Source organism: Sciurus carolinensis, chromosome 3, assembly GCF_902686445.1.
Source record: "Sciurus carolinensis chromosome 3, mSciCar1.2, whole genome shotgun sequence".
NCBI classification, from domain to species: domain Eukaryota; kingdom Metazoa; phylum Chordata; class Mammalia; order Rodentia; family Sciuridae; genus Sciurus; species Sciurus carolinensis.
The window spans coordinates 147,727,004-147,750,254 of record NC_062215.1 but is presented as its reverse complement, the minus strand read 5'-3'; the positions used below and the strand labels follow the sequence as shown (position 1 = coordinate 147,750,254).

At 40.5% G+C, this 23,251-nt stretch overlaps 1 protein-coding gene across 2 annotated transcripts in view; it reads right to left on the bottom strand.

Annotated features, from left to right (window-relative positions):
- Aox1 (aldehyde oxidase 1) overlaps window positions 1-22,190 on the bottom strand; it is a 65,845-nt gene extending 43,655 nt beyond the window's left edge. Inside the window, exons 1-12 of one of the 2 annotated variants that reach the window (XM_047546807.1) lie at window positions 21,784-22,190; window positions 15,248-15,305; window positions 13,119-13,215; window positions 10,272-10,380; window positions 8,681-8,807; window positions 6,326-6,387; window positions 5,315-5,404; window positions 4,387-4,467; window positions 3,675-3,819; window positions 2,889-2,981; window positions 1,855-2,006; window positions 1,590-1,683 (exon numbers count right to left, since the gene is read on the bottom strand). In XM_047546807.1, the coding sequence (XP_047402763.1) occupies window positions 1,590-1,683; window positions 1,855-2,006; window positions 2,889-2,981; window positions 3,675-3,819; window positions 4,387-4,467; window positions 5,315-5,404; window positions 6,326-6,387; window positions 8,681-8,807; window positions 10,272-10,380; window positions 13,119-13,215; window positions 15,248-15,305; window positions 21,784-21,828 (1,153 nt within the window). In that variant the 5' untranslated portion in view covers window positions 21,829-22,190. Of the gene's footprint in view, window positions 1-1,589; window positions 1,684-1,854; window positions 2,007-2,888; window positions 2,982-3,674; window positions 3,820-4,386; window positions 4,468-5,314; window positions 5,405-6,325; window positions 6,388-8,680; window positions 8,808-10,271; window positions 10,381-13,118; window positions 13,216-15,247; window positions 15,306-21,196; window positions 21,343-21,783 lie in introns of those variants that run through there. The other variant, XM_047546808.1, reaches the window with a different exon arrangement.
- Window positions 22,191-23,251: the final 1,061 nt, after the last annotated feature.

The following is a 23,251-nucleotide window of genomic DNA, read 5'->3' as shown; positions in this document are numbered from 1 at the left end:
ACTTAAGAAACTTCAGTTCTTTAAGCAAAATACTGGGAGATGGAACAGTTTAAAGCCATATTAAAACGTGACCTGGGGATGAAAACTAAGGAACTATTGATGGTTGTAGTCCCATGACAAAACCTGCTTCTCATGGAATGACTTTTTAAAGGGATATTACCTACATTGAAAACTCTGAATTCAAATCTTCTTCCTTAAGATAATTTAATAGTTCAGAGGATATAAGGAGTAGGTATTTCATAATGCAGGTAATAGAAAGTTCATAGTTTAAAGAGAACATGCCTCTAGATTTATAAAGGATCAATTAGAACTTTTTAAAAATTATTTATTTTTCAATTTTTTACTGACTGCATTTTGATTCATTGTACACAAATGGGATACATCAATTTCATTTCTATGGTTGTGCACAATGTAGATTCATACCATTCGTGTAATCATACAATCATACATGTACATAGGGTAATGATGTCTGTCTCATTCCACCATTTTTCATACCCCCTCTCTCTCATTTCCTTCTACATAATCTAAAGTTCCTCCATTCTCCTCTCACTCCCCACAGTGTAGAGAATCCTTAGAAAACTTGGAATGGACCTACCTTTTGATCCAGTTATCCCACTCCTTGGTTTATCCCCAAAGGACTTAAAATCAGCATACTACAGTAACACAGTCACGTCAATGTTTATAGCGGCTCAATTCAAAATAGCTAGATTGTGGAACCAACCTAGATGTCCTTCAAGAGATGAATGGATAAAGAAACTGTGGTATATATACACAATGGAATATTATTCAGCCATAAAGAAGAATAATATTATGGCATTTGCAAATAAATGGATGGAATTGGAGAATATCATGCTAAGTGAAATAAGCCAATCCCCCCAAAAAATGACCAAATGTTTTCCCTGATAAGTGGAAAACTTTTTAATAATTTTGCTCAAGTTGGAATAAGAGATATAAAATTCATAGTGAATCCCAACATCGTATTAAATCCACAATACTGCTATCCTAATTAGAATAAGATATACTCCATGTTTGTATAAATATGTCAGAATAGACTCTACTGTCAGGCATAACTAAAAATAATAAATAAAAAAGAGAAATAAAATTCCTGGACTTAGTTTCAATAATCAAGTAAATAAGTACAGAATGAGGCCCAGCCACCGTTCAGCTGGAAAAGACCTGTAGGCATCTGAGAACAAATTAAGTATGAGCCCAAAACATGATGTGGATGCCACACACTCCTGTACCCGCTGGGGAATCTCTCCAATAATGAGGCCTAAGAGTTCTCCATGGCTTATAGTTCTTTTCAATCATCAGATCACATCAGGACATTAACCAGCACAACATGTTCACAATGCTAGGGTGGTCTTTATGTGAAAATATCTAGCACAAGGTCTCAAAAAGAAACAGATGAGGTTGGGAGTGTGAGATTAAGATCAGACTGAGCATCTTTCCAGCCTCCAGAAAGACAGAAAGAAGCATTAACATTATAGGGAAGAGTCATTTCCAGAAATGGACTTTCTGCCTCCCCAGAGAGAAAGAGGGGTGAGAGAAGCAGATTTAATAATCTCCCACTAGAAGCTGTCACTTACCTTCAGATAGCAGGTTGAGGGTACAGTTACCCACAGCCAGGAGAGGATTCAGATCTGAATCTAGGTGCCTGCTCACAATATGGCCCCCTAAAGACTTTTTAAAATAATGAGTTATTTTTACTTCAGTTTTGTAATTATAAAAACAAGAATGCTAAAATAAGGGTTAAACAAGTTTTGGAGAGCTATTCTTTTTGTTTGTTCCTAAAGAACAAAAATATTTTCTGAGGGACAGTCACCACAGAGTTTACTGCCATCAAATACATACAGCCATGTTCCTGATCTGGGACCCAGCCAGGGTTCTTAGATGCTTCAGGAGAGCATGGTATATCTGTGTGTTCTCTTCTGGGAGTTTCTGGACCACATCGGCCAGGACGTCCTTCACCTGAGCCAGGCTGAGGCCAGCACCCAGGGTCAGCCCTGAAATAAGGTCGTGCATAATTAAAGCCATGTGGTCACTTCTGACCTGAAAATGTCCACTAGTCCAAAGCCACAGACAAGGAATCTTTAGAGTAGATACATGCTGTCCTACTTGTTGGTGGTGGTAGTAGTGGTGGTGGTGGAGGTGGTGATGGTGATGGGGTAGTGGGGGTGATGATGGTGATGCTGGCAGTAGAGGTAGAAGGAATGATGGGGTGGTGGTGATGGTGGTGGTAGAGGTGGTGGTGATGGAGGTGGTGGTGGTGATGGAAGCGGTGTATCGTGGTAGTAGAGGTGAGGGAGTTGACTGGAGGTGATGAAGACTAAATTCTTTGAACACTCACTATATCAAGTACTATTAACTCTATCATGTTTAATCTCCACAAATCTGAATAAAATTATGACATATTAATTGCCATAGTAAAGAACTAGATTCCAGAGACTATACTCCAAACCCACACTTATTTTACTTCTCATCATTGCCATTAAATCAACTTCCTTTCAGGAATGGAGAGGCCAGTGCGTAAGCTGCTTAATATATAAACTTGCTTTGCCTGCTTCTGGAGAACAGAGACTGTACTATGTTCAACTTTATCTTCTACCCAATACTTAGCCCAGTAACTAATAAGTCTTACCTTCTCTGATGTTGCACACAGGGAAAATTTCTTCAGTAAAAACATCTGACTATTCAGAAATTAATATCTGTTATAACTTTAGAGAATTCTTCCTGAAGCCCCTCCTGATCTGGAGAATGTTATTCTTAGAAAAGAACTTCTGTGTATGTTATAATGAGAAGTAATTCTCTGTCTGCTTATCTGCTGGACAAGTAACTAAATTGATTAATGTGTCTTAACTAAGAGAGCGAGGACCTTAAGAACTTACCACTGCATGCGTGATTTACAACATTTAGTTCTTCAATTCTACCAGGAGAAATTATAACTGGATGGAAGACACCTTTAAATTTCATTTCAGGCCCTAAAGAATTAGTGGGAAAAAAACCCAAGAAGATAAGATTAGGGTAAATGGGGGCTCACTGTCATTTTAATGTTGAAATTATAAATCGAAATGATGTCTTTAAATATATAAAATTTACATCTTTCTACTAGTCTCCTTATTGCCAACCTAAGCACAGAGAAAATGACTGGATACATTTTCATTAAAATTGGAGGACTCTTTGGAATATCAACCCTAAAAGATGGGCCATAGGCACACTCAGAATTCTCTTTGGCAAGACTCTGGGGGGCGTTCCTCAACAAGGTGGGTAAAATGAACCTACACTGGCTACCATAGGAAGGTCCTGTAACTGCAGTTTCCATAAAACACATTCTCTTCATTGAGACACCACCCAGAGGAGGAACAGAGAGCAGTTTCAAAATGAAGCCCAGGTCAATTCCCAATGGTAAGACAGCCGCTGTCAGCTGCCCTGCTACTGGCTTGCTAGGAGCTAGCCTGTGAGGCCCAACTCTGTGCGCTGCTCCAGTGAAGGACACAAGGGATTTAGTTCTTCAGTGATAAAAAGTCTCTTGAGCAATGATGAGGAAGTCAAATCCAAAGGATTAAAAATGTTATTTCTGACTATTGTTCCAGAGAACACACAAATGTAAGGCTGTTTCCCTCTAAGTCCTTTTCCTTGATTTCCCTGTAAGAAGTTTCTGGGTGTCTACATACCCACAGAAGTGTTCCCCATGACAATAGGAGCCTGGGGGTACTTGAATTTAGTTTCCAGAAGTTCCTTCAGGGTCACTGGCGAAATCCATGTCATTCTATCACCATGAAAAACCCTGGTTTTGGGGGGTCGTTTCTCAGCCATTATCTATTGAAAAAGCAATAGGGATTCAAGATACCTATGACAACATTTCCACCTGTTTTTGCTTTATCATTGTAGGAACAAAGAAAAGAAATACAGACTTTTCTGAAAAACAAAATAGGTGACCTAAAAGTAGAGCTTTACAAGGAATCAGAGTTCAAGATAAAAATATGACAATATTTTTCTCCTCCTAGAGACTTCATGGAGATCCCTTTGGTACTCTTATATCTCAAATTCATTTTAATGTTTAAAAGATATTAACATGATGAATTTTGTCAAATCATCATATGAAAGAATGAACTGCAGGAAAACTGGAAGCAGAAAACATGTCTACATTTACATGCATGTGACTGTATGGTTTTTTTTACAGATAACACTAGTTACTTCTTTCAATCAACTGACCCCTCCTGTTGGTTCGACCCTCATTCTTCCACCTCTTCCTTGGTCCACACTCTATTTAGACCTTGAGATAAGAATGACTTATTTGCAATCAGCTTTGGAAAGAATCCGGAAGCATTTCACCATGAATTCCTCTAGGAATCAACCCTCTAGACACAACATTGCCTGCCTTACCATTAGCTCTGGAGGAAATATCAGCTCCTGGGTTGGATCCAATGGCAGAAACTTCTCTTCTGAGAAGAGTTTTGAACTTGTCTTAAAGAGAGAAAGTACAAGAAGTTACAGTAGTTCTCACTGTTCTAGGTGGATATGTCCTGAGACCCCCCCAATGGATGCTGGAAATTGTGGATCATATTGAACCTTATATATGCTGTTTTATCCTATTCATTCTTACTATAAATCTTAGCAATCTCAGTATGCAATTTTCTTTCCTTATTTTGTTGAGAACTTTCACCTTTTCACTTAAAGGAAGCATGTTACATTTACCCTTTGGTGCATCTGAATTACCAGCATAACGACTCTTATGCTTTGGAGCCATTATTAAATAAAAGAAAGGTTGAACACAAGCCCTGCAATACTGTGACAGATGATTTGATTACTAACATGACTACTAAGTGACAAATAGGTGGGTAGCATATACAAAGTAGATACATTGGACAAAGGGAAGATTCACGTTCTGGGTGGGATAGAGGAGGACAGTATGAGGTCTCATTACACAGAATGACAAGCATTTCAAAACTGCAGGATAAATGACATGCCTATCACCTCTGATATTTATCACTTCTTTGTGTTGAGAACATTCAAAATCCTCTGTACTAGCTACTTTGAAATAATCAATTAATTATTGTCAACCATAATTATTTCACTGACTGCAGAATGATTAGAATTTATTCCTTCTATTCAACTGTATCCCTGTACCTGTTTACTGTCCTCTAACTTCCCTTCCCCTTCCCAGGCTGATTTTTAAAATAGAAACAAAGTGAGAACGAGAGGGAACATGTTAATACAGCTCAACCTTGGGAGGAATTTATTCTTTCTAAGAGCAAGTCAGCCACTGTGCATGTCCAGAGAAAACTTTAAAACAACTTTACATTTCACTCACTTTATTTCCTTCCTCAAGTTCTGGTAATCCATTTATTTCTTGATCCAAACAGCAAGTCCCATTTTCTTTAACTTGACAACAGCCAGAAGTCTAATGAGTGAAAAAATGAATAAATAGGAATTTAATGCTGATTCTGCTGAATATTAAATAAAGCGGGTAACTACCAGATGAAACCTCATAACATAGAATCATGGTTAGGTATCATGAAGGAGAACTGTTTGTACGAAAACACATCTAAATAACTCTAATGAAAAAACTGAGTTTATAAGGAATTTGGAATAGCAGTGGACATTAGATAAGTTAAACTATGTGAAGCTCTTATAACAAAACCTGGCTCACAGCAATAAATATTATTGATGATCAATGATTAATATTAATAATATCAAATATTTTAAATACTTAATAAATATTCACAACTATTAGCATCAACACTCTGTTCTCTTTCCTGTTCTGATGTACTTTTTTCACAGTTTAACTTCCAAAAGGCAGTCTTCTCTTTTCCATTCCAAGGTTGTTTGTTCATTTACTCATTCAATAAATGTTGATTGAGTAACCACTCAGTGCATGGTGACTGTCCCTGGAGATGTACAGCCTCTGCTGTCAAGCAGTACACAGTATGGTGAAGAGATGGAACAGCATATGGGCAAGAGCACCACACTGTGATCAGTGCTATGCGGGGACATGCACATGCACATCCCAGGTGCACAGAGAGCTGCAGGAGCTCCTGGGCAGATACCTGACCCAGACAAACAGATCAGGAGTGGCCTTTTGCAAGCAATGAACTGCCGCCAATGTCAAAATGCTTAGGTGCTCACCATGTGACTACTAAGGAAAGCTCAATGGATGGGGTAAGCCTCCTGCCCAAGGTTGAATAGCAAATAGCAATTAAAGAACTCAAGATAGAAAGTAACCCTGTATTACAATAGCTATTCCCCTAATCACACCTGATAGCCCCTACAACTCTCTTCATTGGGGAAAATTATACTCATTCACATATTCTTCTCTACTTACTTTACAGAAAGTCTTGCACACATCAATTATGGGCCTGTATCCAGTGCAGCGGCACAGGTTACCTGAAGGAGGAAATCCCAGCTCTGTTAATCGAATGACCTAGACAGAGGCACAAGCTTCCCAACACATGATAGAAAAAAGGACTTAATCCCATAAGAAAGTTCTGTTGGACATTTCAGTCCACCTAACCTGCAAAGTCAAATGATTATATCAACAACTTGGGATATTTAGTTGAGAATCTTGAGGTAGATTTTAACAGCTCAGCTATCTGCACTGTCTCTCTGTAGACTGTTTTAATGCCCACTGCTTGTAATAGGTGCTCAAATGACACAATGATTTTTAATCCCAAAATTTATCCTACAGTCACATTTAAGAGTTAAGCTTAATTTTTTTTAAAAAATTACCTTTCACAGTATTAAAGACATACAAAAAGTTGTACATATTTAATGTATACAACTGGATGTGTTTGGAGACAATTATATACTTGTGAAACCATCTCCACATGCAATGCCATAAAAGCATTCATCACATCTAAGTTTCCTCCTGTTTATTTGTTTATTCATTCATTCACTCATTCATTAACAAGGACACTTAACAAAAGATCTGCCCTCTTAGCAAATGTTTAGGTATATAATATGGTATTGATAACTATGAGAACCATTCTGTACAGTATCTCTCTAGGACTTATGCATCTGGCATAAGAAACTTTGTAACTTTGACAATCACTCATTTTCCCTTTCCGCAGTCCTAGTCACCATTCTATTTTCTGCTTTGCTGAATTTCACTATTTTAGGTTCTTCATATAAGAGGACTCATGCATTATTTGCTCTTCTTGTCTGGCTTATTTCATTCAGTTAGCATAATGTTTTCAAGGTTCATCCATGTTGTTGCAAATGGTAAGATTTTCTTCTCTTTTTTTAAAGAAGAAAATCGCTCATTACTAATACTTACTATGGCAGTTATCAATTTATTGCAAGAGAGAGGAAGAGAGAGATAGAGAGTGTGTGTTAAGCTTCAGTTGATAGAAAGAAAGTATTATATAGATGCAAAGGTAGTTATTAAACTTTGGAAGCAATTGGGCCCACAATTTTTTTATAATAAATTGCTACTAGGCCAGTGTTTCTCTCACAGTGGTCTCGTACGCTTCTGCCACCACCAATCTGACATCTTATTTAAAAAACAAGACCTTAGAGCCAAATTATATATGGTGGGTTCCAAAATTTTTCATTATTTATAAATTTCCCATATATTTCTTTACCTTAAAATTTGAGAACACTTATCACTTGTTTACATAAAAAACATGACATCAAATGCATGACTAGACCTAAAGGAAATTAGGTAGAAGAAAATTTTTGTGCTCTATCTCTCCTGCTTCTGTTTGCCCTGGTTTTCCCTGGAACATTTTGCAGAAGAAGTGTAGACATGGGCTTTAGTCTTGTGCTGTCTGAGCAGAGAAATGAGGTCTTCAGGAGACAAAGACAAATAGAGCCATGGAGAGTATCAACAGACATAGGATTTGAGAGTCTGTGTTTTTGGTTTTGGTTTTGTTTTTTGTTTTTTTGGTCTGGGGATTGAACCCAAGGGCACTTAGCCACTGAGCCACATCCCCTGCCTCTTTTTTTTTTTTTTTTTTTTAATTTTGAGACAGAGTCTCACTAAGTTGCTTAAGGCCTTGTTAAGTTGCTGAGGTTACCCTTGAACTTGCAGTCCTCCTGAGTCACTGGAATTCCAGGCATCCACCTCCATGCCTGGCTGGTTTGTTCATTTGTTTGTTTGTTTGTTTTAATTGTACAGAATCTCATTGATGAAGATCTTGATAAAAATATTTCCAGAGTGGCCACAGACAGTTCTTTGAAATAAGAATCACCAGAGGGTCTCAGTCCTTTTGACTTCATGCAATGTTCCTCAACGGCCTTCTGATTTATGAGATGTTGCTGAGATCATCCACCCAATAGGAGAGAGCAGCTTGTAAAGGTAACTGGTCTCTTTCCAAGGGTAAATGAATAAGCTGGCTTTTTAATGATTATAAGAACAAGCAAACAACTGATGAAAAGAGGAAAATCTTAAAGATAAAAGAACAAGAATTACATCAGTTAAACCTGATGTGTGATCTAATTTGAAGCTTGATTTCAACAAACCAACCTCTTCTACACGGAGGCGGCCTACTTTAAACTACTGTCTCCAAACCTCAATTTCTCCATTTATGAAATGGCGATTCTAACAGTACCTGTCTTATAAAATTATTGTGAGACGATCTTCAAATGGTATTTAATACAGTATATGGCACATGGTAGGGGTCCAACATCAACTGTTGTCATCATTATTAAAAATAACACACACACACACACAACCTACCACCAAGGGCATCAGTTAACTGATCCAAAGTGGGCTCTGGATGGTTCCTCAGCAGCGTGTAGATGGACATCACCATTCCAGGGGTGCAGAATCCACACTGGGTGCCATGGCACTTGGCGATCCTCTCCTGGGAGGACATAAACATGATAAATGCATATTCTGGGCCCCATTTAAGACCTTCAAAACCAGAACCTCCATTTTAACAAGATCTTCAGATACTTCCGGGCATATTAAATTTGGAGAAGAGGTCCCTGAAAATCCTTTTATCCCAGAGGGCCTCCCATTCTTGGGTTGGTTTATCAGGATCGCTGCTTCTCATCAGCTTTTGAGCTTCACCTACAGTGGAATCACCAGGAGGGCTAAACACTTCCAAGGCCCCAGCTACACCCCAAATCTATTGACTTAGAGACTCTGCAAGTGAGGCACAGGTATAATATCTTTTAAAGATTCCTAGGTGTTTCAAGGTGCAGTTGAGGATGTGAGTTAATTAGATCAAGGAAATTCTTCAGAGCAATAAGTCAAATTACACTCAAATTGAGAAACTGAAGAAGAAAAGATCTCTGAGTATTTCTTGAGTGCCTTTTATCTGTCGACTGCTGTACTGATGCTGTAACACAGGGGTTTACGAAGGCCATCACAAACCCAGATGATGAAACAGGAAGTACTGCCTTAACTGTTCCTGTACTTTTTGCCCCAGTATTTTCTCTTTGGAGTCTAACTTCCAGGTCCAGTTTGCAAACTGCCTTCTGGCAACATTGTGAAGATGAGAGCTGAGCAGTAGTTGAGGATGAAAGAGTTCCCATGCCTATGTACAGTCAAGTCCCACAGGGATACCCAGGAGAATCCTCTCCCACTTACAAGTGAGGTTTCAGAGGAAATAAGCAAGATTCCTTCATGCCTACAGAATCTGAAGCTGGGCCATTTTCTATGCTGCTTCTAATGTTTTCCATCTTTTTCCCACTCCTCATAAATGACCTTCATTAACTTAGATCAAAAGAAGTAGCAGTGGCATTTTAGGGGGCATTGTACCCATAACTTAAAGAGCTTGATTCTGAAGGTGCCTTTCACTTGGGGCATAAGCTCTAAGGTGGTTCTGTTTTAGGAGAAAAGTCACAGAATTCACTGACAGGACCTATCAGCTGTCTTCTCAACAAGCTGTATGTTTAACAAATCTTTTTGGTAGCTAATACTTTTATTCAGCTTTAAAATCATGTAATTTTCCACTGTACAAACAAATGAAGAAAAATCAAGAAAACTATATCCCTCAATGCACATGATTCTCCTTTCTTTATGTTTGGAACATACAATGGAAAGGTCCCATCTAATTAAAACCGAGAAAACATGAGAGGTCATGTCAGCATTTTCTTAAAAAGGGAAAAGTCCTCCAGTCTTCCAAAAGCACCCTTCCAAGACAGTCACAAAATTATATTGCAGTATTCTAGGTTTCACTCTCAGCTCCAGCTGGGTTTTACCTGTTAGCAGCGACTAAGCAGCAGGGTCTAGGTGGCTCTACTCTCAATCTCAGGGACTTACAATGTCATTCATGGTTTTCCAAGCATAGGGACCCTGTGAGAAAGAGACACACCCGCACCTGAACAGGATGAATTCTGGTCTTGGTGCTTCCTATGCCTTCAACTGTGGTGATGGCGGCACCGTACAGAGAACAGATGGGGGTCAGGCAGGCGTTAGCAGGATGATGTCTTCAGGATGCAAAAAAGAAGCACAGGTTATAAATGACATCATGTCTAGTGGGAAAGAGGACTGGGCCCTTACTGTACCAAGTCCTCACCCTACAGGGCAGGTTTTGTATGACCTCCCCAGGCTTAGAATCTACAATTGGTCCTTAGTTCACACTCATTTTACAGAAGTATAATCTGAGGTTCAGAGTGATTTACTCAAGGTCACAGTGGGAGTGTGGAGAGAAGCTAATTCCAGAATAGCTTCAGCTAACCTTAGTTGTTTTTCTTCTTGAATGAGGGACTGACAGTCTCTAGTTGCATGTATCCACGCACCCACCCAGGGCTTACTCCATCTTCCAGGCAGATGCTGGGCTAAGGATGGCTGGTCAATAAAGTGATGTCATTCTTCAGAGAGATGATAGAGTGTGGGATACAGAACTCTTCAATCCCACAAAAAACACTGCTGGAAAATGTTCAACTCAAATGACTCCTAAAATGTTCTTATTCACCAAACAGAACTACAGGTGGCCAATGAGTACTTGAAGTAAATGTGCAACCTCAAAAATGATCACAAGAGATTCAAATTAAGAAATGAGAAATACTGAATTATCAAAGAAAATCACAATTGTTTTTTAAAATTATAGTATCTATTATTAGCAAAAATTTGGAAAAATGGGATTTATGTTGTGTTTATAAGATGTAAATGAAGCTCTCCCAAAGCTCTTCTGGAAGACATTTCATTGGAACACATTAAAAAACTTTAAAATATGCACACTCTTTCACTCTGCAATCCTATCTCTATAGATGTTTCATAAAAAAAATAATCATTGACACAAATCTAACTATAAGAAGGTTAATTGATGTACTGCTGATATTAGTGAAAATTAATTTTGTCTAAGTGATCCCTATTTGGGGATTAGTTTTAGTTCATCAAAATGATAGAATATACATAGCATTGAAATCTTATTTACTATTTAGAAAATATACTTATGAAAAACTAAGTAAAATATCCAGGGTTTTAAACACTATGTGCAGTATTGCCTCCACATAATAAAAACAAAACACAGACTGGAAGGACAATATTCATTGATAAATAAATGTAAATATTCATTGAGTGCCTACTATGTGCCAGGCAGAGTTCTGGGTGCTAAGATTCATTGGGAAACAAGATGGAGAAAATCCTATAGCTGCAGAATGTATATTCTGGTTGAGGGAAGATGAACAACATGTATGTACATAGATAATACACAGGTACACTTGTATGCAAATTGAGATGACCAGAAGTGGTATGAATAAATTTGGCTAAAGGAATAGAGAGTTGTGAAGGTGAATGGGGCACATAATGGAGAGATGTTTGAATATTGGCTTAAAGGCAGCTGCGCATGCAGTTCAGACGTAGTAAGTTGTAAAAGACCATCATGTTCTAAAACCAAAACAAGCCACATAAGCTACAAAAACATTAAAAAAAAAACTCATCCCATACTGAGTACATAAGAAAGCTAAGTAAAATTCCTTATATGACAAACCCTTGTAAGAGAGAAGATACAGCTGCTCTCATTCCTGAGGTACAGTTGTTCTCTTCCTGAAATTGGAGGAGAAGGAGGAGGAGGAGGAGGAGGAGGAGGAGGATTCTTCCTTAGATGGGAAGGAGGAGAAAACAGATGGACTTTCAACAAGCTATGAATGGCCAGTTGTGGGTGGATATAACCGATTAAAATACAAAGCTGTACTGCATTATCTACAAACTCTTCTTCACCAGAGTGCTCTGAGTGTAGAGAGCAAAAATGGAGGTGGGGAAGGAGAGATGAAAAAAAAAATCTCCAGGCAAAGAAAGAAGACTGGGAAAAACTAAGAAAAAACCTTAGGCACTCCACCTTCATAGACTGTTGCCATAATTTAGGGGCTAAACACAAGACAACACAGATGCAAGAGATCTCCCAAAGCACGCAAGGGGAGACAGGAGAGCAAAGATAACTCCCAGTGACCTATAAAGCTGGCAACCAGGCTGTAAAGTAGGGTGAGATCTCTCAGAGTTCAGAAAGCAGGTGGCTTGGCTGTGGAACACCAGCATATCTGAAATCACACCAGTGCTTAGACCAGTAGCCTTCATCCGAGCTCTGTGGAATAACATAAAATGTCTTAGTATGCATTATGGCAGTTGCAGAAGGAGAGGGGAAAGAAAAATGGCAAAGGCAAAAATTCGAAAAGACAATGCCTTGAGCAGTTTCCAAAGCTGATGGAAGACATCACCCTGCAGAGCCAAGAAACTTGGTGACCCTGCAAGGGCACACATCAAACACAGAGATGTTAAACATAATGGGAAGCTGTTGGTGTGTTCAGGCAGAAGCAGGATAGGATCCGATTCACACTTGTGACAGATCTCTCTGCTGATGGAGGAAGAATGCACTGCATGGGAGCAGCAAGGAGATGAGTGAACAGATTGTCAGAGTAATAGAGGAGAGGAGCGTGATGACGACCTTATTCTCCACTGCCATTTTGGCCTGACCTTTGCTCCCCAGACAGCACAGGGAGTCAGCTTTGGACAGGGGATTCTTGGACCATATGTTATCCTCATTGATGTTACATTTTTTCCCCTGGCACATTCATATGCCTGGGACCATGACTGTCTTTTTATAATTGGACCCTCAGTGTTTAGCACAATTCTTTTCACATAGTAGGCACTCAATACATATTACTGAATGAAGAAATTAAACAAAACTATAAAAATTCAACCACATCTGGGCTTTGATGTAGGGCACCTTATCTTCTTGGCGATGGGGTCATACTGAGAGATCATCACCGTGCAGGCGCCGCAGCCTCCCCCGCCACAGCCATACTTAGTCCCCGTAAATCGGACTGTAAGAAGCAGGTTAAGAACAATGTGTTTTCCATAATTCTCTTTCTAGAATAGCCCTGACCTTGGCAAACAGCACCTTCACAGACTCTTAATGTATTTTTAAGTTCAGTACTTTTCTCAAGTGATGTATGTATGTCTTAACTGCTGTTTTAGTCTCATAAATTCTTGATTTCCTTGTGTGTCTTTATAGCATGTGTCCTTTCTTTGAAAGAAACTGGATGGACCTCATGTTCCAAAAAACAGGGCCAAACTAAAACAGGCAGAGTCTGTACATGTACAGATTTAAGCACTTGAAGGTATGAGGACACTTCACATTTGTTCTCATCTTTATTTCAGTCTGCAGTGACATACAAAGTAAATGTTACATTATGAATAATTCATGGCCTATTTGTGTCATATTAGCCATGTTTATTCTATTTCTCTGTCTTTCAGTGGTAACAACTGCTATTTCTTACCCCATATCTGTTCCCTCATTATTCTTTAGGAATAGAAACCTCAAATTTCAGACACATATATGGCTACCCAGAATTTAAAAGTACATTTTTCCAGCCTCCTCTCCCACTACATGGGGTCAGCAACAATGCTGGTCAATGGGAAGTAAATATGAGCACTGTGTATGAGTTCCAGATGAGAAGTATACTCAAAAGGAGAGGGCGTCCCCTTCTTTGTCCATTACACCTTTCTCTTTCTTCAAATTCAGTTGTGATGGCTGGATCTCATTTAGTCATCTCTGACGGTGAAGCAGAAGCTGCATGCTGAGGAGGGTGGGACTGACATAAGGATCCCCTGATAACTCAGTTCCCTGATAACTTTGTGGCACTTTGTTCTAACCCTGATCAACCACCCTTTGGTTTCCTCAATGTGAGTATGACGGTTATGGGAACAGACTTTCTTCAGCAGGGATGGTAACTGACCACGTCATCCAGTTGCTAGACTTAGAAACTGATCTCCACTGCTTTCATTAGAGCCATACCTCCCGTGGATTTATCTCCACCTGTTACTCCATGTGTGGAAGGACATGGAGTCCATGTCAACCATGCCCAATGGCTTTGATGTACATGCCTTGGACTGACCAAAAGCCCAGAGCCCTTCCACTCACCCTTCCCTCCCTTTCTTCCTTCCCCAGGTTGGACTGCACTGCACGAGGGCTCCCCAAGTCCTCTCTAACTCCCTCCCTCCCTCCCTCCTTTCACACAGGCATTTAGTCCTCACACATTTAGCTTTATTTTTGGTGTCAGGTTCCTGGAGATCCTGAATAAACACAATGAGAAACAAACTTCTGTCTTCTATCCTGTCTACTACTATTTGGGTTTTCTGTCACTTGCAGAGAGTCAAACTTTAAATATTACACATAAGGAACTGTGGTTGACCAGGAAGTCAGTATTCATTGTTTTTGTTTGAAGATCATGGACGACTTTAGGAGCATGCTCATGTGTCTAAAAAGTAGCTATTGATGCTTTGGAGTTGTGTGCTCTTATGGGAATTTCATGTCCCCTAGGTGGGGGAAATGTCAAAACTTTAATTGTTACATAATTTTGCATATACTTTAGTGAGATATCCCTCTGGAAACCCACTGGGGCTCATGAAGTTAAATAATTTCAGGTTGAATTTCTCCATTTTTATTTTACTTCCATTTCATGAGATTTCTGTGCTTTTTTGTAATGGAAATGATGATTAATCATTACAGAAAGAGTATAATTCCTGTGTTCCTAAAGGATATAAAGGATGCTTAATTAATCCCTTTTAATATTGACTGCTTTCATTCCCATTGCTAGTTTCTCCTTTTAAACCATCTACTGAGTGCTAAAACAGAGATCAGAAAAAACCTGGTTCTCTTGACAGCCACAGTTGTGCACTGACTATAAAACAAGGTGTAGGACTTTCTAAAAGATGAACATAAAACCATAAGAGTAAGGCATATGTCTCAGTGTGGCTCTAAAAAAGATTTGAAATATCACCTGATGGGGACATTGGAGCTAAACACACACAAACAGACACACACACATAAATTTGAAGCAAAGAAAAGGATACGATTCTTCCTCAGATATGGTAACAGCATTGTTTCCGGATCGGCATTTTTTTCTATCACCTATACAACGGAGAAAATCAAGAGTTATGCACACAAAATTGAGAGAGCTCTTGTGATATTCACATTGGTAGGATCATGCAAGCTTGAGGAAAATGCACACTAACACTCATATTTTCAAGATGATTTCAAGTTTATGGAAAACCTGTGATGCACAAATTGTCTCTTAAGTATAGAGTCTAAATCTTGCCCCAGACTCCAGTCCCGTGTCACTGTCCTTGGTCCTGAATTATCACTGTTCTCTTAGGTGGTGGTTGTTTGTACTAACAGGAACACCAGGGACTTCTGTCCAGATTCTCCTAGAAAGTCTGCAGCAGGTGAAGGAGAAGACACCAGTAGAACAGAACAAACTGGGAGTGTGTGGAAGGACAGTCAGAGAGGGGAGCTGCTGGAACAGACAAGCCTCTGAGAAATCAATAGAGTAAATTAAAAGACTTGTTTGTTTGCCAAATAATTAGCTTCCAGAAAGAGATCACAACCAACCATGGCCCCAAATCAAAGAAGCCAAGTAGAAGATAAGACGCATAGGCCAGTAATGCAAAGCTGTTTGGCAGGGCACACCTGAGCAGGTATATGTGGGAGCTGCAGTGTAGTCATGGAACAACCACACCCTGGAGTGGAATGACTGAAATGTCACCATTGGTCATGCTTCCCAAAGTGACCATGTTGTCTCATTTTTTAAAATATTTTTTAAATATTTGAGATTTCATTTAGATTCACAGAACAGACAGAAGCATAATTTTCTTCACAGATTCAGAAGCCGGAATCATCTTTCATAATGTTGTAGTAGTTTGCCCTCCTGGGAGGAAGGTGAGGAGGGACATGTGCTCCTCCTAGGGCTGCCTCCTCACTCCTCAATTCTGATAGCCACAGGCCAGGCAAAAGTGAGGCTTATGCCAATTGTCACAGTCTGTGCCCTACAGGACTCTGCAATACAGAAAGACATGTGTGTCCTGCATGCATATGTACACATTCTACAACACAAGAAAAATGTGAGGTATGTTCCAGGCATCCTCAACATAACTGGCCCTCAGTGGAACTCTTTGTTTTATTTCCCAAACTTTTTTTTTCATCTTCCTCAATCTGTTTCACAGTCTCATTATCCAATGGGTCATCTAAGCTTAGAAACCTGAGCTATTTTAAATTTTTCTTCCTTTGAGTTCACTGCAATTGGTGTCACCAAGTTTGCACCTCCAAAATGATTCTCTAAACACCGTTCACTTCTCCTGCCACCACCTGGCATGAGCTCTTACCACCTTGAACCCTAACAATTAGAATGGCTGCCTAGCAGGTTTCCTCAAATCCACTCTTGGCACCTGCAATGCCTTCCTCTACCCCTCTAGCAGAGTGATCATTCTAAAACCCAAGTCCTGTCATTTTGTGTATCTTCTTAAAAAGCTTCTGACTGCCAAACTGCCATTCTGGGAATTACCGAATCACCCAGGGGCTTGTTAAAATGAAAGCCCTCTGGAAACGGGATTTCTGGGAGAGGGAATCAGAAAATATGCATCTTTAATGAGCAAGCTGAAAGGGTCTTAGTGAATTTATACTCAAGGGTTCCTGGAGTCCAAGAAGAAATTTAAACTCCTTGGCAATGTGTCTCTGATCAACTATCCATCATCTCCTGAGAATTGACCCACGTATCTTGAATCAGATACAAGAACTGGTTGGTCCCAGAAGTATATGGACTTTTAATTTTCACTATGTTTACATACAGGTTTCCTTCTGTAGTGAAAGTCCCCTCTCTCTCCCCTCTACTTGGCAGAATTTTGCATGCCATTCAATGTCCTGCTCAAAATTCTCTGTGGAGAGAGCTGCTACCTAATATGCCTTCCCCACTCCCTATGGCAAGGAACCATCCTCCTCTGTGATCTCCTGGTCAACATCCTCACCTGTATAGCACTGTTTACCCTGCATCAAAATTATTTGTGTTTATACAGCCTCTTTTGATCCTGGGAAAACTAATTTCTGTTATTTTTTTGTTTTGAACACTAAGCTCAGTGCTGGAGATACATCATAGGGACATAGTTAATGTTAACTAATTAAATAAATAAATGGAACATGATGTGTTCAATTTGCTATGAGAACTCTGAGGAGGGAAGAAGGATTTTTCACACAGAACAGAAGAAAAGAAAGGAAAAAAAGAAACAAAGAAGTTACTAATGGCAAAAACTGTTGACTATCCCAGCATGCATTCTCCCTTTTTTTTCCTTCCAGTTTCTTGGAATAGGGATGAAATGGCTGGAACTCAAGTTCACTTGAGTGAGGTCAAGTGAACTTGAGTTCCAGCAGGTAACAGAAACCTGGGTCCCATATAACAGCATGAACCTTCTGGAACATCTTCAAATTTTCTCTTCCAAGATATAGTTTCTTCAAAAAAGAAAAATGATTCATATCTTATTGAACTACTGTTAGTTTTAAGTTTATACCACTGAATCTGAAACAAATCCTGATTAATATATATCATGGTGAATGTGCAGAAGCCCAGTTTTAATGGTGAGAAAGGATCTGGGTAGCCTGGATAATAAAGCATATTAGGTTGGAGGACATTTACATATTTTAGGAAAAAATTAACAGAAGCTGACTTGCTGCTTTGGATATTTGTTCTAGGAGTTGTTTGAGGAGATTACAGAGCCAGCAAGTATCCTGTCCTGTAAGCTCTTAGAGTGAAACAGCGAGGTCAGAACTACCATGGTGGTCAGGGGTGGGTCTGGGTGGGGAGCAGAGTTATTCTCCTTGACTCTGAACTGGAAAGATAATACTTAGAAGTGTAGTCATGGTCATGGAATGTATCAATCTCAGGATAACTTTGGTGTTGCAAGGGTGGAATCTGTCCCTCTGTATCTCTGCCAGTTCTTTTGAGAGAGTTCAAGTTCACGCTGCACAAGACCCTGCCAGATCTAAGACAGAGGCAGAAGGAAGAAACAGAAAAAGGAACGAACAGAAAATAAGGAAGGGAAAGAAGTACATGTGAAAAGACAAGGCCTGAGTGATGAGGGAAGACCAAGGTGAACATTGTAGGACACAGTAGAGAAGAACAATAACCCACAGCAGCCTCCAAGCAGAGAAGGAGGCCTGAGGGACAGGCGGTGAGGACACTCAGGTTGCTATAAAATCCGTCTCACTCGTTGCACCTTCCTGCCTCAGCTGCGTCTGCCCCTTCCACTTTCCCTGAACCACTGCAGCCATCCCAGCATCCCAGAAATTTCTTCTCACTCACCCACAGAGAGCTCTTTCCAGATTTGTGCACTAATAATAAACGAGTAATGAGCAAACTGTGCTTATGACCACTTGCCAGTCCTCTTGACTCCTCTGAGCAGATGCTGGCTCTACTAATGAAGTTGTTTTCAAACCCAGGTATTAACAATAGTTTATACCTTGCTAACCAAGAGATTTATTTTCATCCAAGTTCCACAGGAAAAAGTACTGTTACTGGCTTCCCTTTGCAGAGGGAATGGCTGAGGCTCAGAGATATAAAGTACCCAGAGCTACCAGGTGGTGGAGTTGCTACATAGCCACAGAATTCAAACTTATTTATTATACCTTCTATTCCAAAGCCTACATCTTTAGTTTCCAGTCTTTACTGCCTGATAGAACAAAGTGCTTCAGTTCCCTGGTGAGGTTAGAAAACAGCATCTATAGTATACTTGGTCCATGGGCTCTTCCTCCCTTAAACTCATTTTCAATGGGTGACTGTTCTTCTCAGGGTCCCTGGTAGAGCAAGGAAGCTTTCATAAATCTCTCCATAACCAGGTCTCTAAGCAATGTGTGCTGGCTATCCTTTCAAATGGTTTTAGCTTCTGCCTGATGACACCTTTTTTTGAAAAAAAAATTTTGAAAAAAGATTTTGAAAAAAAATCACAGACTGGAGACCAACCACATCACCTGAAGTCTCCTAATTAGCTACTTAAGATTCCTTTCCAAAGGCAATTTTTTAATCCCAGAGGTCATGCTGACTTTAAGACACCTCTTTCTCTCTGGTGGTTTCTCTCTCACACCATTCTCCACAATACCTCACTCTTGGAATCAGAAAGTTTTTTTTCTAATTCTACCCATGTAGTAATTGGGTTTGATTAACAATGTTGGAACACACACCTAAGAGAATCTGGAAGGGAGAAGTAGAGAAAGGCTAATGTGATGTTTCAAAAATGGGGTAACTGCAAAACTGAATATCTCCAGAGTGTACTTTACAAATGATTACAGGACACTTGGCCCATAGGTAGGGTGGGCCCACAGATAAGAAGCAGTTTATATATTCTTAAAAATCCATGGGGCACAAACAGGTATTAGTCATTAGGTTAAACATCCCAACAGAATTTGTTTGAAAGCAAGAGAGGAAGAAAGGGGGAGAAGATGTTAGATCCAAAATACCTGTTGCCTCATTTAACTAAAACTTTTTTTAAAAATTATAGCTTTTTTAGTTATATATAGTATTTGGGTTCATCCTGACAAACTCCTATATGCGTGGAATTCAATTTCAGTTCATGATCCCCCCCTTTCCCTCCCCCTTTTCCCTCCCATCCTTCCTGTACTAGGCTTCCTTTTGCTCGTCTATTAATTTGTATTTGATTCTTTATGTAATCTTATCCTTCCCTCCCCCTTTCCTTTATTTTACTCAACCTTCCACCTATGAGAGAAAATATTCAAACTTTGAGTTTCTGAGTTTGGTTAATTTCACTTAGCATGATATTCCCCATTTCCATCCATTTACCAGCAAATGCCATCATTTCATTCTTTTCTATGGATAAGTAGAACTCCATTGCATATACACACCACAGTTTCTTAATCCATTTATCTACTGATGGGCATCTGGATTGATTCCATAACTTAGCTATTGTGAATTGTGCTGCTGTGAACATTGGTGTGGCTGTGTCACTATAGTATGTCGTTTTTTAGATCTTCTGGTGAAATCACTAACTGAAACCTTTATCACCTAACACACCTCTTCTAATCTGGTCTTCGGTCATGCCTCTAGCCCTGCTGACTATAAGCACAGAGAAGTCCTCCTGTCCCCAGGATCTTTTTCTCTGCCTGAAGTACTCATTCTCCAGACATTTGCCTGACTTGCTCCAACTTCACTCCAGTTCAGCTCAGATGTTGCCCCCAAAGGCCAAAATGTTCATGCCATCTAAAGTATCAGCTTCTGCCCATCTCCACCCACTGCCTTTGCTTGTTTTCATACCAGCTCCCATCACTGCCTACCACCCTACACTTCCATTTATTTAGATGCTGTGGTCTTTTCCCCTGCACAGCATAAACACCACGCCTGCAGGGATTTGTTGTTTCTGTGATCTGCTGCTTCCCATAAACGTGAACCCGGGCTGGCATATTGCAGGCCCTTAGAAACAAGTGGATTCAATAGTCATGACTACTCTTTATAAAGTGTAATGTCCCCTTTTAGGAAAGGGACTGAGCCTCTGAAAGGCTTGGTTGGATCAATGAGAGAGCTGAAATCCAATCCTTGTTTGAGTAAACACCATCACGACCACCAACGGGATTGTATTTACTCTACCATTCTGTCATATAAAAGAAAAAATTACAAACTGTCATTGCACCTCATTATCCTATTTTCCCCTCAGAGCAGTCCTGTGAGGAGATCCTAATGGCCCCCCATTACAGATTAGGAAAAACCAGCTAATCTTATCTGCTGTGGAACCTGGGAAACAGAGACAAAGAAGTTTTTATGGGGCTTAAAACTTGTACAATTTGGGGGATCCGCTTTAAGAAAACGTAATACAAAGCTACAAATACAAAACTCCTCAACCTTCCTGCCTTGGTTTCCCCCTTCAAAGCGGTGACAGACTGTGCTGAGAAAACATTCAGAGGAAGTAGAGTCAATGCCATATCTAGGGAATGTTTCAAAGGCTGTTATCCCCGAATGTCATGAACCCTACCTGGATCAGTCCCAGAATCTGAACGGCCCTAGGACAGAGGACCTTGGGAGTTTCCAGAGCCTGGCTTTGCTGAGCTCTGCCAGGAGCTTGCTGTGACTTTGGAAGGTCACAATTTCTTCATCTGAGATATGTTGAGGATGGCTTGAATTAGTTCATCTCTGTGGTCCTGCCTGACTGAAATGCTTTCTGTTCATCCAGACACGCTGGGAATTGAGTCTCCCCCATCTATACAGGTTACTCTCAATCTTTTGGAAAATATTCCGTTTATCAACTGGGGTTTCCGGGGACGGCAGGTTTGGAAGGGTTGACCTTGATGGGGAAGGAAAAACTCTTTTCTTCTTGTTTGAGAAGGGGATAGGGTTGGTAAACAGACGGTGAGCCTGGGAAATAATCGGTACACGAGGAGGGTAGAGGCCAAAAGATTCCGACAGTCCCTGGAAGGCTTCCTTTACCTGCCCACTTCTGGAGGTGGGGACCAGAACGCCCGGGCTGCCCATCGTGCCCTCCGCGGCGGGCACCTAAAGGACCAGGGCCATGTGGCAGGAGCCATCCCTGCCCGGGCCGGGCAGCCCCGCGGGCGCGCTCACCTGGCGGCCGTTCACGTAGAAGATCAGCTCCGTGACCCGGTCCATGGTGGCAGCCGCGCAGGTCCCGATCTGGGTCCGCAGAGGACGGCGGGTCCCGGAGGCGCTGCACCTGGACCGGGCGATGCGGACCGCCCAGCGGGACCGGGTTTTACGGAGCCGAAGGCCCACCAGCCCTTCCCACCCAGAGAGTGTGCTGTGACGTCCGGGGCGCTGAGCCTGAGCCAGGAAACCCGCCCGGGTCAGCGGCGTGTGGGCGTCGCCGGCGCTGTGGGGGCGGCCGGCTTGGCCAGGGGAACTGACCCTTTCGGGTCGTCGCCCTCGCCCGTGGCGCTCGGCCTCAGTGCCGCTCCCTCGGCAGCCACTGTGGGTCCTGCGACGTCGCCTGGGTCGTCTTCGAGTGATATTTTACGTGCTTTCCCACCAATTTGAAGTTTTCCGCTCTCACTGCGCCTGCTGCAGTCTTGTACTCTTAATGGAACCAATCACATTGATTTTGCAAGTCTGCAGGAAGGAGCCTACAGACAATGGATATGCTTTTTGTTTTGTTTGTTTTGTGCTGTTTTTTGTTTGTTTTAGGTACTGGCATTGAGCCAGAGGCACTTTACCAGCCCTTGGTCTCACTAAATTTCTTAGGGCCTTGATAAATTGCCAAGGCTGACCTTGCACTTGGCGATCCTCCTATCTCAGTCTCTAGAGCCACTGGGATTACAGGAGTACATCACCACGACCGGCGACAACTGATAGTTTTTACAACTTTACCTTCTGACTTTACAAATACTTATCCAAATTTACGTTTTTAAGTCAAGAGCTCCCCTTGATATGAACTTTCAAAAAAAGTTTTATCATAATTGACAATTGATCCAGTGATTAATTATCAGTTTACCTGGCAAATGTCAACAGATCTAAGGCACATTGAAAAATTCAACTATTTGGAATTGAAAAATACAAAAATTATCCAGAACCCAATGCTGAGAATTTGCCAAATGTTAAATTTTTGGCTCTGTTTTACATTTTAAAAATCTACATGAAAAAATTCATTAAAACTCAAATAGGATCAAACTCAATATTTCCCCGACTTCTTTTTACTTAACATACTTACAACATTTTCTATACAGTTTCATTTATGTGAACACAAAACCTTTATTGTGAAAAATTTCAAAATCTGTAGGTGGAAGACAAGTGTAGAAGTAGCCTCTTCCTCCCCTGGTTGAGCTGTTGCAATGGTCATTTCTTTCTGGAATTTAAAAACCAATCCCAGACACTTCTTCTTACTGCTAAATATTTCAGGACACATTAAACACACACACACACACACACACACACACACACACACACACAATTTTCTTATTCAGGCATGATACCATTACCCAGGGTCTAAAAAAAAGTCTTTTTACATTTGATTTCTCTGAATCAAACAAAAGCTACTCAATATTTGCTTGTGGTCTCTTTGGTCTCTTAATCTGGAAGA